This window comes from Salvia hispanica, chromosome 4 (assembly GCF_023119035.1).
Source record: "Salvia hispanica cultivar TCC Black 2014 chromosome 4, UniMelb_Shisp_WGS_1.0, whole genome shotgun sequence".
NCBI classification, from domain to species: Eukaryota; Viridiplantae; Streptophyta; class Magnoliopsida; order Lamiales; family Lamiaceae; genus Salvia; species Salvia hispanica.
This window is the reverse complement of record NC_062968.1, coordinates 37,251,087-37,266,161: the sequence shown is the minus strand read 5'-3', so window position 1 is coordinate 37,266,161 and position 15,075 is coordinate 37,251,087. Positions and strand designations below refer to the sequence as shown.

General features: G+C 34.2%; 1 protein-coding gene across 3 annotated transcripts; it reads left to right on the top strand.

Moving 5' to 3' along the window:
* The first annotated feature begins 258 nt into the window (after nucleotides 1–258).
* On the top strand, nucleotides 259–4,897 carry LOC125218818 (delta(14)-sterol reductase). 3 transcript variants are annotated; one of them, XM_048120594.1, is made up of 14 exons: nucleotides 259–353; nucleotides 571–653; nucleotides 738–855; nucleotides 932–1,002; nucleotides 1,188–1,244; nucleotides 1,613–1,704; nucleotides 2,055–2,102; nucleotides 2,361–2,481; nucleotides 2,606–2,652; nucleotides 2,940–3,021; nucleotides 3,788–3,864; nucleotides 4,010–4,129; nucleotides 4,436–4,510; nucleotides 4,575–4,897. In XM_048120594.1, exons 2-14 carry the CDS (start codon nucleotides 606–608, stop codon nucleotides 4,726–4,728), a joined length of 1,110 nt encoding a protein of 369 aa, XP_047976551.1. In that variant the 5' UTR covers nucleotides 259–353; nucleotides 571–605; the 3' UTR covers nucleotides 4,729–4,897. The 3 variants fall into 3 exon arrangements, with proteins under 3 accessions (XP_047976551.1, XP_047976550.1, XP_047976549.1); XM_048120593.1 differs by having other exon boundaries at nucleotides 261–353; nucleotides 507–653; XM_048120592.1 differs by lacking the exon at nucleotides 259–353 and having other exon boundaries at nucleotides 421–653.
* Nucleotides 4,898–15,075: the final 10,178 nt, after the last annotated feature.

The window sequence follows — 15,075 nt, the reverse complement described above, 5'->3', positions numbered from 1 at the left end:
AGACCAACTTTCCTTTTTGGGATGTCCCAACATATTAGACTCATTTCCTTTTTTAGCAAAAAGCATTTATCTTATTTTATTCTCCACCTACTTTTTTCTCTCTTATCTCTCCTACTTTTTCCCTCTCTCATACTTTACTCTCTCCACTTTAACTATTTAAATATCAATTCCTTAAATCATGTGCCCAAAAGAAGTGAGTCTAATACTCCGGGACGGAGGGAGTACTAATTATAATTGATATATAATTGAGGCCCACGACTAAAACTCCATCGTCTTCTTCATATGAACACAACCCGTCTCTTCGTCTATCAACGATTCTTGTTTCAACCATTTCCTCTTTCATCAGCCCACAGGTATGTTTCTTCCCCCAATAAATACATAAATATGAAGGGGTGTTTTGCAATTTTTCACAGTAGCTACTGTTCAAAAAACGCAAAAATGGGGATTTGAGATGCGTTTTGGTGTATGGTTGGGGCTGTTTTTAACTGGAAAAATGGGTTTTCCAGTATGGTTGGAGTTGCCCATAAGTTTTGTACTCCAGTTTTAAAATCAATCGGGTTCACCTAACAGCAGTGGAGATACTGATTCAAAATCTGAAGTTGGGGATGGATCTCACTCTGCTTCTTCACTCATTCACTCCTTCATGGACTTCGGTTACTCCGCTTTCCCTCCCTGCTCCCTAATTTCTTTCTTACTCTCTCTCTCTCTGAGATTCTGACGGATGATTTTATCGACAGGTCGCTATGCTGCTCGGATATTTCACTTATCTCGCGATTTTTGGATCCATTTTACCCGGGAAAGTTGTACCTGGAGCCACTTTATCAGACGGAACTCGCCTGCATTACCGTTGTAACGGTCAGAAATACGCCTTCTTCACCCTGATTAAGATCTCGTTTCCATTTATTTAGCCTTTCCTTTATTGTTGTTCCAGGTTTATTATTGCTATTTCTATTGGTTATTCTGCTCGGAATTGGTGGCTGGATGGATCTCTTATCACCTACTGTGAGAACTTATTTGATTCCTACTATTAATCAATGCTCATAATTAAATGCCTAATGTTAGTATTTTTCTGCTGAGATTATGCTGAATTTTGAACCTGATTATTATGCTTCATAATTAATTGTTCACTTCAAATATGTGATTGATTTTGGAATGATTTGTATTGAAGTGCATCCCTTTCCATGTAGGCTATTGCTGATAGAGGTCTCGAGCTTCTATCCGCAACACTAGTATTCAGTGTACTGGTAAGTTTCAGGATTGGCTGCTCTTTTTGCGTTCTTCATGTGAAAGGGTCTAATTTATTATATTTGCAAGGTTGTACTGTACCATTTTGTTGAATGTAACTATGTTTTAATTTGCTTGCGTCCAAATGCAAGTACTATTTCTGTAGAGAAATTTTCAACATCTTGCTCCATCTAACCACATTCAATGATGATTGCAACTATGCATCACATCTTCCTTTGCATGCAACTATGCAGTAATGCCAACTTTTGTAGATTTGTCATTAAGGGTTACCTTGCATCCTTTTACAACCACGAACAAAACTCATTGTCATCACCTAGTTGTAGCTATTCAAATTTCTGAAATATTCTATATCATGTGTCTGTTCCAGGTAACAAATATTCTCTACATGGTTGGCTGCAAATCCCATGATCAAAGTTCTTCTTTAAGACCTCACACTACAGGAAACCTAATCGAGGATTGGTACAATTGCCGCATTTTACTACAGATATCTTGAAAGATATTTTCTCCTATGCTATATGTGCTTGTTGGATCCTTTTGTGAATACGAAAGAATGTATATGAATTTCCCTATTTCCTATAAAAGTGAATATGGTTTAGAGGATGGTTGGTTAAATTATAAAACAGCGTATATCTATTCCAGTTTGACCTGTCTAATGTATTGGTGTTGAACTATGAACAGTATTGATGTGAAATTATGCAAACAGAGGAAAAAATGAATATACATGAACTATCTACACATTATTTCCGTGCTTGTTTAATCAATCTTCAATTTGCACTTCAAGTTCTAATCTGCAGAACGTCATCTGACAGGTGGTTTGGGATACAACTGAATCCTCATTTCATGGGACTCGACCTCAAGTACATTTCTAACCGAGAAATTTAGATGCCTTAAAATTAGAGTCCCAAAACTCACTCAGGAAATAATGTTCGTATATTATATCTTCTTGCAATCTTTAAAAGGCTTGGTTGTAAACTTATTCTGTAAACTGAAACTTATTTATTGACCTGGCTATGCTCACTTTATAAACTATAAAAAAATATTACCTGGCTAAAATCCATGAATTGTTATAGTGTTATGAATAACAAGTCATCCTAATATCACAATCTCTTCCACAGATTCTACTTTGTTAGAGCTGGTATGCTAGGATGGCTTCTTATAAATCTCTCTGTTCTTGTAAAAAGCATTCAAGAAAGCAATTTAAGCCAATCAATGATTCTATACCAGCTATTTTGCGTTGTAAGTTGATGCTGTTAAGTTCATTTACCTTTTGAAGATTTCTTCCTCTAGTTTCCTTCTTTTTTCAGGATTTTCTACTAGTTGGTGTGGCTTACATCCCTATCATTGTATCGTTCTAATGCAGATATACATCATGGATTACTTTATTCATGAAGAGTACATGACCTCCACGTAAGTAGATGATTTTGTTCTTGCTAGTCTTTGTGATTCCAACTGATTTGGTTGCTAACTTGTTTTATAACTAATGTATTAAATATTTATAAGAGATATCACCATTGGCTGCAATTTCTTTATTACTAAGCTTGTATCTTATAATAGTCTAATTACAATTTACAAAACTAAAGTTCTTCCATCTCTATATAATCTCTAATCCTCTGTCCTCTAGTCAGTTATTAGCAATTTCATTCACATATGATAAATTTGTTGAGATCTAACCTCAATTGTTGGCATCTTCTCAGATGGGACATAATTGCTGAAAGATTGGGGTTCATGCTGGTGTTTGGCGATATAGTCTGGATTCCATTCACATTCAGTATCCAGGTATATAAATAAAGCTTTTTTCTAAAGATATGTAATGGTTTTTCCAGTTGCTGCAAATCATATAAGCTACATTAACATCTCTCTAATTAGGCCGCATTTCTAAAAAGTTATGTTTATGTAATTCTTTATGTTTCTAGAGACTTTGTAGTGGAGACATGTTAGTCTGGGACTGATGCGTACTGCTAATAAAAGGCAAATACCCCCTTTCTCAGACAACATAATAAATTTGGTTTTGGAATGAATTTGCTCTTGCTAAGTGTTTGATGACTAACCTTCCAATTTTGCATTTTAGTTTATATAGTTATCTAGTCTACACACATTAAATTTTCTGGAAGTACCAATATTTCTCTGATATCTGACCATGTTTCCTCACTTATGTGTTCCATAATCTATGAATGCAACAACATGATAGTCATTATACTTGTGCAGTTAAAAATGTTAGATATATTCTGCATTATACTAGATTGCCATCTCGGCGATTTAATCTGTCTCGAAATTTCTGATATATGTTTGCTCAAATTCATCCACATGGAGAGGGTATATTACTGCTATTAGTGTGTTCTAATTTTCTTTGCTTTTGTTCGACTTTCTAGTAGCACGCACTAAGCTGACCTTCACAGTATGGTTCATCTACAACTAGAAAAATTTGTAAATGTCTTGCAACTTCTTTATTGAAGTTTTTATGCTTTATATAACAAATATTACCGTGTAACCATGATTTTTTTAATATATGATTATTTATTTATTTATTTCCTTTGTTTGAAAGGGTTGGTGGCTTCTAAGGAATAAAGTGGAGCTGACAATTGCTGCTATTATTGCAAATTGTCTTGTCTTTTTCGTGGGGTAACGCTTTTTATATCAGAGATTTATTTTTGTATTGCATCTGTGTGTAGTAGCATTACCATCATTTTTGAAGGGCAACTTCACAGTCTTGCTAATGCTTCACTCCAATCTATTTACCCATTTCCTTGGTTATTAATTTGGGAAGGTATCTGGTCTTTAGAGGAGCTAACAAACAGAAACACGTGTTCAAAAAGAATCCCAAAGCACTAATTTGGGGTAGACCTCCAAAGGTCATTGGTGGAAAGCTGCTTGCTTCTGGTTATTGGTATGTTCTTGTCTGCTGCTGTTTTTAATATTTGGTGTTCCTTGATCTTCAATCCTTGCGAACGTCTAGTCCCTTGACAGCACTTGTAAAATCCTTGCACATCTCAAGCCCATTAAGATATTTGAGACATTACAGATGGTTTTATCTTATTAGTCAGTCTGAGATTTCAAACCTATTAAAAGGCTGTAGTCAGTAAACAATATTGAATCTGCTGCTCTTATATGGAATTCAATAGTTTAATTGACTGTTTGGAAGAAGTCAGGTAGCAAGTTTCACCTTCATTGTATAAAATTCTGCCTTTTTCAGGGGCATCGCAAGGCACAGTAACTATCTCGGGGACTTGTTGGTAGCTCTGTCCTTCAGTTTACCTTGTGGAATAAGGTAAGCCTGCATCTTTAATTACAAAATTGACAAATATTGCTTACACATTTTTATGTGCGTGCAGTTCTCCAGTACCATATTTTTATCCCACATACCTTTTCATACTGTTAATATGGAGAGAGAGAAGAGACGAAACCCGGTGTGCAGAGAAGTACAAAGACATTTGGGCAGAATACAAGAAAACGGTTCCGTGGAGGATATTTCCATATGTATATTAACTGCAACGTATTGTCTGTATTCATTAGGCATTGCGGTGTCCTACTTGATTTTCTACTTTTCCCTTCTTTGAATCGCAGCATTTATGCATTTTTGTTAACTTGCGATTGTTGTATTAGCCACAAGTATTTTAAATCTTATTTGGTTATTGAGTTTATACTTGTTACTGTACTTCATAGGTGTCGCATGGTTATCGTAACTCATTATCATATAATTATCCATCAAAGATTGAGTTTTTAGATTATTTTAGTTGGAGGAGTGAGTATGACTAATTATTATTCCTCCGGTCTCATTCAAGATGACTATCTTTCTTTTTTAGTTTGTCTTACTCAAGATGTCTACATTTTATATTAAGAAATAAATTCTTCTCTCTTCTCTCTTTAATATTCAATTTCTTTTTTCACTCTACTTTATCACACACACTTACTCTACCTAAAATTTCGTGTCATTCAAGAATGTAAACATCTTGAATGGGACGAGGGAGTATAAAACTATCCATTTAGGTTTAAATTATAGTAAGATTTAATTTTTGAATCAATCATGGTACATATTCAATCATGAGATAAATCATGAGATATGATGATGTAAACTTAACGGTCTCATAGAATATTATTTTGATGTATGCATAATAAATAAGGAAGCAAAATGGAATAGATCTAGCTACTAACCGGGCTGGGCACAGATGGCCCAATATAATCCGTTTAATTGGGTTTGAATATGGCCCAACTTCATCTTGAAATCGATTCATGAATTGTTGTAAAGATTTTTAATGGAGTCCTATTACTTTACTGAGGTTGGTGGCATTTTTAGTTCCCTTTTATAGGAGAGAGAATATGATGACATTCGCAATAAAAGCTGCCGCTCGTGCTTAAATTAAATATCAATTGAATCATTGATTAGGCCTTTTGAAAACGGATGAACATCTTCACATGGGTCAACAAAATGTTAAACAATATGCTTAATTCACAAGTCGGCAAATGTCTTTGTAACTTTATTCTGCAACTTACATTCAAAATTTAAAGGGGAAAAGGGTTTCAAAACGTATAATGTAACAAATGGGAAAATAGGGTCAGTAAATTAATCAGTCTTTCCCAGCAAATAATAAATTCTCTTAGAGATGTGTGAAAGATATTTGCAGTGTTTTAACATTATATTAGAGGTATCAGCTACAAGAACATTTTCAGTGGTCCTCACCTGACTCACTTATTCAATCTCTTCAATCAATGCAATTGCCTTTATTTGTTTGTCTTTTATCAAAGCTATTGCACATGCCCCCCTTTTTTATATAGACAAGATGCCACCGAATAACTTTGCCGTCCCATCTCAACTATATTTATAACTATCATCCATGCACGCCATGCATATCGATCGTTTCGCAACGTACGTCATTATTCAAATGCATCGTACCTTAACCTGATTCGAGAAGTTCAGGCTTCTCGGATCCGGCGAGAAACACCATAACAAAGACAAACCGCCAACTACGAAACAAAATAGATCTTCCCAATGCAAAATTGTTTGTGCCTAAGCAAATAGAAAATCAAACCTTTGGAAATTGGAAACAAATTGAATTAGCAAGAAAATAGTGGGAATAGTAAATGGAGACAAAGGATTCAAAGGTGTTGAAAGCATGCGGTGTGGATGCCATAAGTGTTATGTGGTGTTTGGTTGAGCATGCCACAAGTGGCTTTCATGCATGTTAGTTTGCTTCTAACTTCATCTTTTTTCACTAGTTCCATTATTTTCTTGCTTTGTTAACTGCACTGCTGTTTTCCAATTATTTTTCATTAATCGGTGATCAACGAGGGGCCATACTGTACAGTTAAGTGTAAATGTGTTTATGAATTTCGATTTTAAAAAAAAAGAACTTAAAAGGAAAAATGATAGTACATTGATTGGTACAATTAAATGAAATTTAAGAAAGGTTGGTAAAACTTTGACACCAAACACTTTCGTTAGAGAAATACTCCATATTGAATTCAATTCTGTCTAAATGTGGTGTTCTGTAAATATGTTTACTAATTTCAACAAAAGTTGTAACAAAAAAACGATACATAGCTCCAAGTTTTGGTCTGTTGATGAGTACTTGAATGAAATTTAATCATGAAAAAAGGTTGCTGAAACTTTGACACCGATCCGTTAGAGATATACTACTCCAATTGACCCTTGTCCATTCTAAGTGACATGCCTTTTTTTTGGAACGTCTTATTATAAATGTCATATTTTTTAAAATAGAACCATCCATCTATACTTTATTCTCTTTCCACTTTAAAGGCTATTGATATGCTAACATGCAGTATCTATCTATGGGACGGAGGAAGTATCTATCTGTGCTGACATGCAGTACATACAGAGACAGACTTACATGGAGTTATGGGGGTGCCTTAGACCAGTGGCAGATCCAGAATCCAGAAACGGAGGGGGCGGAATATATAGTATTAGCCTGATTTAGTATGGACATGGCTATTTTTTTCGTTGTTCGGGGTGACATCGGAGGCAAACGGAGGGGGCGTACATGATAATTTTACGTCCCAATAAGGGGAAAATGGTAGCACCGAGGGGGCGACGCCTCCCCCCCCCCAGCCGCCAGTGCCTTAGACCCTCCACTCATTTGAGCTCTTCCTATATTATATAATCAGACAATAGTTTAAATACGTGCGCAGTTGGTTGTCAAAGGCCACTGATAACCACAGGGTTCGAATCCTCTCGCTATTTTCTGGATTTCCATTCTAATTTTTGTTTCTTGTTTTTGTATATTTCAGATTTTTTATTAGTTTTATTCTTATAACTGGTTGTAGTCTTGGGATATTTTCTCATAACTAGTTTAATTTATATTAGTGTTGTTTTTTATTTTCTTTGCTAATTTATTTTCTAATAATTAATCTATTTCCATTTTTATAATTAATTCATTAACTAGATAATGTAATGATTTTTAGTTTTAGAGTGAACTATACAAAAGGTCTTTGAACTATGCATTCCGCACGCAAACGATCCTTGAACTTTAAAAATATCATTGGTAATCCCTGAACTAAGGTGTAATCACATTTATAGTACTTTTTCACTATTCATCACAATTTTGCACCAAAAATGCCCCCAAGGCATGGAAGACATTTTTGGACTTTCATATCGAGGTACTGGATATGATATTTTCTCTATCTCTCTCTTGAATATTGGATGTGATATTTTTTTATAATTTGAATATCTGAAATGATATTTTTCATTTCATTTTTCCAATCACTTTATTTCAGATCTTCTTTCTCTCTGTTTCTCTAAAACATTTAGAAAGTGTTAAAATAAAAAATACTATGAAATCCTTAAATAAATTAATTAGAAAAATTAATTTTTATAATTATAAAAATTACTAATATCCAATACTCAAGAGAGAGATAGAGAAAATATCATATCCAGTACCTAGATATGAAAGTCCAAAAATGTCTTCCATACCTTGGGTTTTTTTTGTGCGAAATTGTGGTGAATAGTGAAAAAGTTCCATAAATGTGATTACACCTTAGTTCAGGGATTACCAATGATATTTTTAAAGTTCGGGTACCGTTTGCGTGTAAAACGCATAGTTCAGGAACCATTTGCATAGTTCACTCTTAATTTTTAAAATTGTATTATACTACCTCCGTCCCTGAAAATTTGATACAGTTTACTATTTTGGTCTGTCCCTGAAAATTTGATACACTTCACTTTTACCATTTTTGGTAGTGGACCTCATATTCCACTAACTCATTCCTACTCACATTTTATTATAAAACTAATACTTTAAAAGTAGGACCCACATCCCACCAACTTTTTCGACTCACTTTTCATTACATTTCTTAAAACCCGTGTCGGGTCAAAGTGTAGCAAATTTTGGGGGACGGAGGTAGTATTATTTTAACGTCAACATTGTTATCGTATGTGTCTTTAATTTATATTGCTCATTCTTAAATTATTTGTGTCTCCTCATCTATCTTTCTCGCAGCTACAAAATATGTTGAGATATTTCTGGCATCGTCGACATTAAAATCCGCAACAATTGTTAATAGTTGTTTAGAACACCCAGTGTAAAAATTCATGGGTCCACCATTGATGTAATATATAACTATATATAATGCTATTCATTTTACTGTTATGATGTCCTTGTTTAATTTCTACAATGGCATAGATGTATGTAATGCCAAAAATTAAATATGGAAGAGTATTTTCTAATTTCTATAATGACGATTGTCATATTCCAACAATTTGTATATAGTGAAGCTCGTTGCAATGGAATAATGACCCAAGTGCAACAATGTATATAAAAAACTAGGTGCAATATAGATAATACCGAAAAAATACTCCCTTCCCCAGCTAAGATAACATACTCCTATTTCTTAATCAGCACTAAGTTTTAGAAATTGTTGGTTAATGTGGTTAATTGGAGAGACAAAGAGTGCACTCTTCCGGAAATTTTTCAGTTCTTTCCATTTTGTCCGTCTATAAAAATTTGTCACCTATCATTTTTACCATTTTTTATAGTGAAATCTCATATTCCACAAACTCATTTTCACTCACGTTTTATTATAAAACTAATGTATAAAAATAGGACTCATATTGTAATAATATCCCTTACTTTTTGGAAGTTAGAATTAGAGTTATAATTATAGTGGGTGTTTATATGCTTTATATTAGAAAAATAGAAAATAAGATTAAGATAAGGAGAAAGGAAAAGATTAAATAGATGGTGATACGTGGAAAGAAACGTGTAACACATACCACTAATTTTTTCAATTCACTTTCTATTACATTTCTTAAAACTAGTGTCGATTCAAATGGTGACAAATTATTAGGGACAGGAGAGTATGTAAGTATTAAATGGAAATAGAATGAGAGAGAGAAAAATGATTGGGTGTATTAATTGGAGAAAAAGTTACTAGAAATAGAAATGTGTCATCTTTATTGGGATAAATTAAAAACGAAAGTGTATTATATTAGATGGGACGGACGAGTACTATATAAGTGTGTTTTTGAATTGCAAATGTATATATAAGTCAGACATTTTTATCGCTGTAAAGCTATATTTGTGCACATATAATACACACAGAATTAATAAAATCTACATCATCCAGTTTTTATCTAACGAATCACATTTGACTTTAGTTACGTGTTTAGGACGTGGTTTCATTCTAATCCTACCATATATGGAGATGTAATTAAATAATAACTATGATAAAAAAAATTGTCAATTAATGACCACTAGATTTCAAGATCTAATGTTACAGGAAGACGAAGACGCCACATGAAACTTTTGAATATCATTATTTTTAATACTCCATAAAAGATTGATTATTAGTGTAAATCCATATATAGGGACTAGGGCAATTATTATGTCCCGTATATATCTCAATCTTTCTATAATACCATAGTCTCTGCGCAGTTGAAAAGTATAAACGTTTAGTTTGAAATGAATAGATATGAAAACAAAATTAATTAAAATACTATTAGTGGAGAATAAGTCTCACCTCATAAGAAAAAAAAGAGTTTTCAGAATTTAGAAAATACTTCCCCCGTCCCATTAACTATGCAACATTTGTTTTTCGGCACAAGATTTTATGTAGTGTTGTTTTGTGAATAAATGAAGAAAGAGTAAAGTAAGAGAGAAGAAAAAGTAGAAAGGGTATTGTTTCCATTTTTAAAAAATTTCATTTTTAATGGGACAGACCAAAAAGGGAAACGTTTCATTTCTAATGGGACAGAGGGAGTACATACTTTTCCCAGACGTACTAAAACATAGAAATAGTTCATACTTTTCAAAAACGGATGGAGTATTATTTATTGTAATACATATTTATGCATTATGGAAATTTCTTAACACATAATCTGCAACATCGTGACTAGCCCTTCCACACCACCTGCGTCACGAGAAAATAGTCAGTGTTCATGACATATAAGGTGACAATAGGGATTTAGTATGTCTTACTATACAAAAACATTGGCTCACGTATATGCATGCCCAATCGTTAATGATAAAAAAAAAAAAAAAAGATCATGCTACCCATTTAAAATTTGATGGAATTACTTTTTTCTTGATACTTGACTGATATGCATATCGAGACACGACATGCGTCAAGGTTTGATCACGACGTGGACATCGTTGCGTGTCAGCCACGTCTACTTCTCTACGACACGTTGGCTCGCACACGACCACTCCCTCGTCCCTGCCCAAGCCCACGTCCATGCACCCACACTCGCCCACGGCAGCGACACACGGGGCACAGGCACAGTGCACACAGAGCATGGAACGTGGGGCACGGTACGCGGAACGCGGGGTACGGTGCATGGAGCACGGGGCCAAGACCTGCAGCTCGCGACAGTAGGCGCGTGTGGGCTCTGCGACCCATATTAGTCCACTTTTACAAGTAATAACTTTGCATTAAATACATGTTTAATAAGTCTTTAACAACCAATATGAGATAAATAACACTCCTAGTTGATCTCTTGGTTTCATCTCATAACTCATTTATTACTCGTAATTGTGACCAACTTTTCATTATTTTTCACTCACTAAGAATTGGTTCAAAGAAAATGAATATACTAGGACATCTATTCCGAACGCTGATCGACACTATATCATTTAATTTCAAAAATATAAATGTTCTCACAATTATGACTTGGTCAAAACCTTTGACCAGTCACGATTCCAACAACAATCTTTCAGGGAATGCTTTCTCTTGCGAGATTCCAGTCAATTCTTGATTTATAAGGGCTAACCATACTTTTATTTCTGTCCCATAGGCTGGCGGGGTTGACACAGATTTTAATACGTAATTGATAAAGTCAGAGAGAATGAGAAAAATTAGTTGAGATAGTATAGTGGATAGCGGAGGCCATAAATGATGAAGTAAAAGAGAATGGTAAAAGATATCCACAAATATATATTGACTATTCCTATGGGACTGACAAAAATGGAGCTCTAGCATATACCGCAAACCCTGGGGACTAAACACGCAGTAGTTCACTTTAAAATTAAAGAGAAATGATAGTAACCATACAAAAGTGACAAAAAAAACTTTTCATATGAAAGATAGAATGATTGATCATCATATGTTAGAAAAATGCAAACTAATACTATAGCTGATAAAATCAAGTTTGAGCCCTCCAGACTTAATTCACCGAAACAAGCCCGATCTGAAAAATCATTGGGTCGAGAAAAAGTGAAAGCCCAATCCGGCCCGGGCCCACTAGGCTTAGTATAGTTTTCTTGCCGGGATAGGCAGGGTTGAGCTCACTAGACTTCTCAACACTTGAGATCAAAGAAACTTGGACCGAGCCTAAAAATATTTTGTTGCAACCTAGTGTCGACCGGCAATGAGCCTATTTTTGTTAGCTTAACGTAATCAATAATGATTCTACATTTATCTTTGTAGTCTCATCCTATGATGACCCAAATGCTAAAAAATGAAATAAGAACATAAAAAAGTGAACCCATCAGGATTAGGGGTGGTCAGTCGTACCAAAAACGTCATACCGTACCAAAAACTGCGGTATGACAAACCATCATATCGATACCATACCGAAATTTCAGTATACTGCAATCCGGTATGCCAAATATTGGGTATGGTTAATTTCTGATACTGTTACCTTACCGTATTATGGACATCGCACTTTTACAATATACCTTAATACCGTTATGCAAAAAAAATATATTTTATACACAATTATTTTAAAGTATTTTATATATAAATATATTATATATAATATAATATTTATATATTATTTCAACATATACCGCTTTTTCAGTATGCACCAAGGATTTGGTATACCGTGGCACACTGAATCTACGGTATGTACCAAATATTCGGTATACCGCGGTATAGAAAAATTGATACCGTTGCCGTACCGAAAGATTTTGTGATATACCAAAAAACCGGCATTTTCGGTGTTTTTCAGTATGATAAGTGTGATATTTTTGTATTTCGATATCTTTCTCCACTCCAAATCGGGTGCCAAAGCGTCTGCTTCTCGTAGAAGATGATCCTTACCGCTATATCCAATCTTCTAGTCTTTGCAAAAAGGAAAGAGAATTTCTTACTCTTTCTTTTTGGAACAGAGGATTAGGGAAGTAATATTGATGAAATAAGGTCATACTAATAATTTGAATGTGGGTGTTGTTCTTGTTTTACTATAGGGTTTTAATTAACTTCTATCGATCATTGCAGCAAAAGGCGATTTCGTCGCTTTGGCGGCCCCCACAACTTTTATTGATCATATTTCCTAAAAAAAAGGTAAATGGCTAAAAAAATCTTGAAATTTGATCAAATTTTGGCCTATCCCACAACCTTAAAAAGTGACCAATCATATCATAATTTTGATCTTTTTCTCGATCGTCCCATTGCAAAAAATTTCATCATGCTACTATGTTTTTTAATTTATCGACGTAATGAGTACATATGTAAAAATTTAAAACATAATTGACTAAATGTATTAAAGACGTCGTTTAAATAGCCGAATATTTTGTTCGCATAATATTTTTTGTTTGTCAAAAGCATATATAATTTTTCCCAAATCATTGACTATGAAAAAATTAAAAAAAAAATGCCATAGTTATGATATAACCATTTCTTAGAGTTATGGAACAAATCAAAATTTGACAAACTTGAGAATTTTTTTTTTGATATTTGCCTTGTCTAAGAATATAGGAAAAGATAAAGATACCATCCTCTTAAAAAAATATTCGTACAATTAGACATGTACTTTATTGGAAACATAATCAAATCACAATATTTTTTCCTTAACTCCACTAATAAGAAATGAAGAAATTGATTATTTTTTTATTTAATCTTCTCGTTTAAATAGACTAAAGACCAAAATATTAAAGATGACCCTCATAATTTTTTTAATGTAAAAAAGCTCAAACCAAAAGATGGTGAGCAAGATTTCAACAACAACATCTCAATAAAAATACAAACCAACCAAGACTAACGAAAAAACTAAGTACCAACATTAAACCAAAAGTAAAAACTAAGTATACCAAAGGTCACACCACAAGCAACTAGCCACCATGCAAGCAAGGCTAACAAAGCTTTACATCGAACCAAGGGCAAGACAAACCTCTTTAGTAGTCTTTGATTGCAACCTTAGCCTTATGCTTGATGTCAGTCCATCTTCTAACCCGGCTCAACTCCTCATAAATTTGCTCCGATAAAAATGAAAACTTTGGACACCATCCTTTAGCCCATGAACATAGCTTCCACAGTAAGAGTATCTTCTCAGTTTCCCAACTTGGGACAATCTTCTCGAAAACAATTTTATTCCTAAGCCACCAAATGGACCACGCTGTCACATAGAAGAGGGAGCACCATAGCTTTTTTTATCAAATTTGATGAAAGGAGCGTCCATCCAGCTGAGGAAGCACGAGACCGGATCTTTGGAAAACAAAGAGATAAATTCCAACAGCTGCAGCAGAAATACCATAACCTACTAGACACTTGCACTCGAAAATGACATGATCAACAGTCTCTGGCTCTTCTTTGCAAAAGACACATAAGATATCTTCAATCCCAGGGAGCCCAAATCTGAATAATCACTCCTTTGTATTGAGCCGTCCTTGGAGAATAAACCACACTAGGAGTTGTGCACATGGTGGAGCAACTTTCCTCCATGCTAGTCTTCTTTGACCAATCCGATTGCTCACCATCCCGCTCAAACAGATAACCTGCAAATAAAAGTCAGAAACAAAGAAAGGCTTAGAATTATCAAAGGCTTAAACTGTCTTATCACTCTCACTCTCACTGAGGGTAGTGTGATCCATGGCTAAATATAGGCTCTTGACCAATTCTACATCCCAGACAAACGACCTTCTTCTCCACATAAACTTCCACACCCATTTATTGTTCTCTCATATCCCATGTCTCCAATGAAGTCATTCTGCTGCGTAGAAATCAAAAAGAGCCTAGGAAAGCAGTGACCTTCTTTAGAGTGTCACCTCCGGTCCAGTTATCAAGCCAAAATCTAGTGGAAGCCCCATTGCAGACTTTTAATTGAATCCCTTTCTTTGCCACATCTTGCACTTCCTTGTCAAACATAGAGAAATCTTGTAACTGTTTCCATATGCTTCCAGAATCCCTTTCTTTGCTACATCCTGCACTTCCTCATATCTAATAAGAGGAAAAACAAATAAAAACATATGAGCTTATTATGATTAGAGAGAGAAAATAATAATAATAATAATAATAATAATATATTTTTTCTCCGTTTTAATTAAGTTGAGTCAAAAATTTTGGTTATAAATATTAAAAAATTATTTTAAAAAGTAGGAGAGAGAAATATTGTTGCAAAAATAAAAAGAGTGAGATAGGTGATTGAATAAAATAAAAATAATTTAA

Coding starts and splice junctions, on each gene's coding strand:
- LOC125218818 (XM_048120594.1), top strand. CDS start 606: ATGGATCTCACTCTGCTTCTTCACTCATTCACTCCTTCATGGACTTCG. Junction 2,103..2,360: donor TTCATGGGACTCGACCTCAA/GTACATTTCTAA, acceptor TCTCTTCCACAG/ATTCTACTTTGTTAGAGCTG. Junction 4,130..4,435: donor CTGCTTGCTTCTGGTTATTG/GTATGTTCTTGT, acceptor TGCCTTTTTCAG/GGGCATCGCAAGGCACAGTA.